The sequence below is a fragment of the Mastomys coucha genome, unplaced genomic scaffold (genome assembly GCF_008632895.1).
Source record: "Mastomys coucha isolate ucsf_1 unplaced genomic scaffold, UCSF_Mcou_1 pScaffold21, whole genome shotgun sequence".
Lineage (NCBI taxonomy): Eukaryota > Metazoa > Chordata > Mammalia > Rodentia > Muridae > Mastomys > Mastomys coucha.
In genome coordinates this window covers 72,647,058-72,649,613 of record NW_022196904.1, presented here as the reverse complement: position 1 = coordinate 72,649,613, position 2,556 = coordinate 72,647,058, and the positions used below count along the sequence as shown (strand labels likewise).

Below are 2,556 nucleotides of genomic sequence, written 5' to 3'. Positions count from 1 at the left end.
AACTACAGAATTTCAGTTCTGGCACAATCGTATAGATTCCTGAGTTACAGAAAATACAGAAATGCAGAGGGGATGTTGCTAACAGGGGAGGTTATGTTTTGAGGAAAGGCATGTACTGAAAATAATCTGTCCTTTCTGCTGTCTGTGGAGTTGCATCTCCTGTGCCTATGAGTTATCCATCCCAGGCTTCTACTTAATTTTGTTATTGTCAAAATATTCTTAAAAGTATGACTCATAAAGACACAAAGAATTGAGATGTGGAATCAGGGTGAATTTCTGTGACTGCTCCTTCTGTAACGCATATAAAGGACAATCCGGGATATCAACTCAACTGAGGCAGCTACGAGACTAACATGGGGACAGGTGAGAAGACAGCTCCAATGTTTAGCAAAAGCACAAAACAGAGAAGCCACCAAGGATTCTATTAAATATTAAAGGTGAATTTATTTTTGAATTAAGGATCATCAAAGGGAAACATTATCTCTCATGTTATAAAAAAACACAGTAGTAAAATACAGTACACAGGAATGCCATTTGGATGTTAACAAGATGAAAGTATGATAACAACTGAAAATAGGTTACTTTTTTTAACATTAAATACAAAGGTGAAGCAGTGTAATAAGAAATTTTGTTAGTACGAAAAATATATGTCCCATGTCTTTATCATATACTGTACAAAACAAAATATTGCACCTTGGAGTCATATAATAAATATATACAAGGAGTATTTTACAAATGATCTTTGTTTTAATTTAATGAGTTCAACAATCGAATGTGATTGCTGACTAACAACTCAAGGGCTGGTGTGCTCTTTCCTTCCCCCTGTCTGTTCCAGACCACCAAACCCTCCACCTACAGTAGTGTTCATCCCAGTGTCGGTGAGGCTGAAGTTGGAATGTGAGAGAGACCTGTGCTCAGAAGATGGCAGAGAGGCTCAGCAAGCCTCTCAACAAACAAATCCAAAGCTACAATGTGCTGTTCACATGTTGATCAGGAGGTAGGTTCAACACAACCTGCCTCAGGAAAGGTTGTGTGCCGGGATGCTGTGGGCAGTACGTGTGCAAGCCGTTGGGACACCAAGTAAAGAAACAGGACCACTTATTTGGGGTCGTGCAGCATTTAAAGCTACAACTGGTAAAATATCACGGAAAGGTCCCCATAGCCAGGTCAGTTGTAGGAGTTGACATTGAATGCTAGCCTGACCCTTCCTCAGGAGCAAAAGTTTACTCCAGTGTCATGAACAGCAGCCTTGGTCCGAGAGACCCAACCCTAAACTGCAGCCCTTAACCTTAAAGGCAGCCCTGGTCTTAGCCCTGATGTACCTTCTTTTCTCACCTAACTGAATCCTAGTGCTTGTCCATGATGAATTTAGCCCTTCTTCCCCAAAGCACAGCCCTAATCCCAGCTCTAGTTCCTAACCCCAAAATTGTTACTTCCACCATAATGCTAATGGACTTTGGATTTATTGACAAAAATCGGCTCAAATTAAAACAATCACTTAACATAAACAATTCTTTCAATTATTTCATTTCTTATTTAGATTGTTCTCTTATATACTTTCCAAAATAAAAATCCCCAGGAATATTATTATATGCATAAATTACATTTAGTAAGGCTTTGTTCTCTGATTGTGTGCAAGAAAATAGTGCTTAGATAAAGTTTCATTCACAGCTCTTAAAAGAAAGCTTTGAATATACTTCAACATCAGGAGAAAAGGTTAACTTTTCCTCTTCTTTGATTTCCAAGATGCCTTATTTGGTCACAGACAGGTTTCTGTAGTTATGAAGTGGCAGCTGTATCTACTGTGATTTCCTCCATAGATGCCCCAAGAGTGAAGACGATATGACATCTGTGGAGAAGCCTTGTCTTGGTTGGTATTATAAGCTGTCCAAGGGAGGTTGTCTCCTCTTCACATAATAAACATCAGGGTCTATAGATATGCCATGAGTGCCAACATCTGAAAGGCTACTAGCTAAAGCCTTTAAAACATAAATTCCGCATAAATGTGTTGAAACCCTACAACTTGAGAGAAGTCCTCAGTTGCAGTCTTCAGGATGGACTGTTCTTCTCTGGTCTGCAAAGCATAGCAGGTGATGATGTGTTTGTGATGAGGTCCCGAGAGCAAGGGCATTTATGTTAGTCCTAGACTACATTCTTTATAGGAACTGGAATTTAAAAAACAACCGCTGGAAAAGTTAACCTTACAAAACTGTATCAGGTACTGTTTCTGCATTAACCTCCACTTGATCATAGTATCTAGAGACTTTAAGAGTGCGTGGTTTTGAACCAGGGATATGGGGAAAAGAGCCTCTTTAGCTTTCATTTCTCACCACAGCAGCATCACAACCTTGCCAGAGCTTTACCCTTCTTGACATGACTGGCAGCACCTTTGTTTGTAGAGGGCCAGGGAGCACAGGTTAAGGTGCTTTACGAACATACAGTAGTGAGTTGTATCTGTGCAGTTTCCTGAAAAAAGGGAGAGAGAGAGGAGGAGAGAGAGAGAGAAAAAGAGAGAGAGAGAGAGAGAGAGAGAGAGAGAGAGAGAGAGAGAGAGAG

At 40.2% G+C, this 2,556-nt stretch overlaps 1 protein-coding gene across 1 annotated transcript in view; it reads right to left on the bottom strand.

Annotated features, from left to right (window-relative positions):
* Positions 1 to 419: 419 nt before the first annotated feature.
* Positions 420 to 2,556, bottom strand: part of Adamtsl3 (ADAMTS like 3) — a 294,408-nt gene continuing 292,271 nt past the window's right edge. The window contains exon 30 of the mRNA XM_031384883.1: positions 420 to 2,466. Within this exon, the coding sequence (XP_031240743.1) occupies positions 2,360 to 2,466 (107 nt within the window). The 3' untranslated portion in view covers positions 420 to 2,359. The remainder of the gene's footprint in view (positions 2,467 to 2,556) is intronic.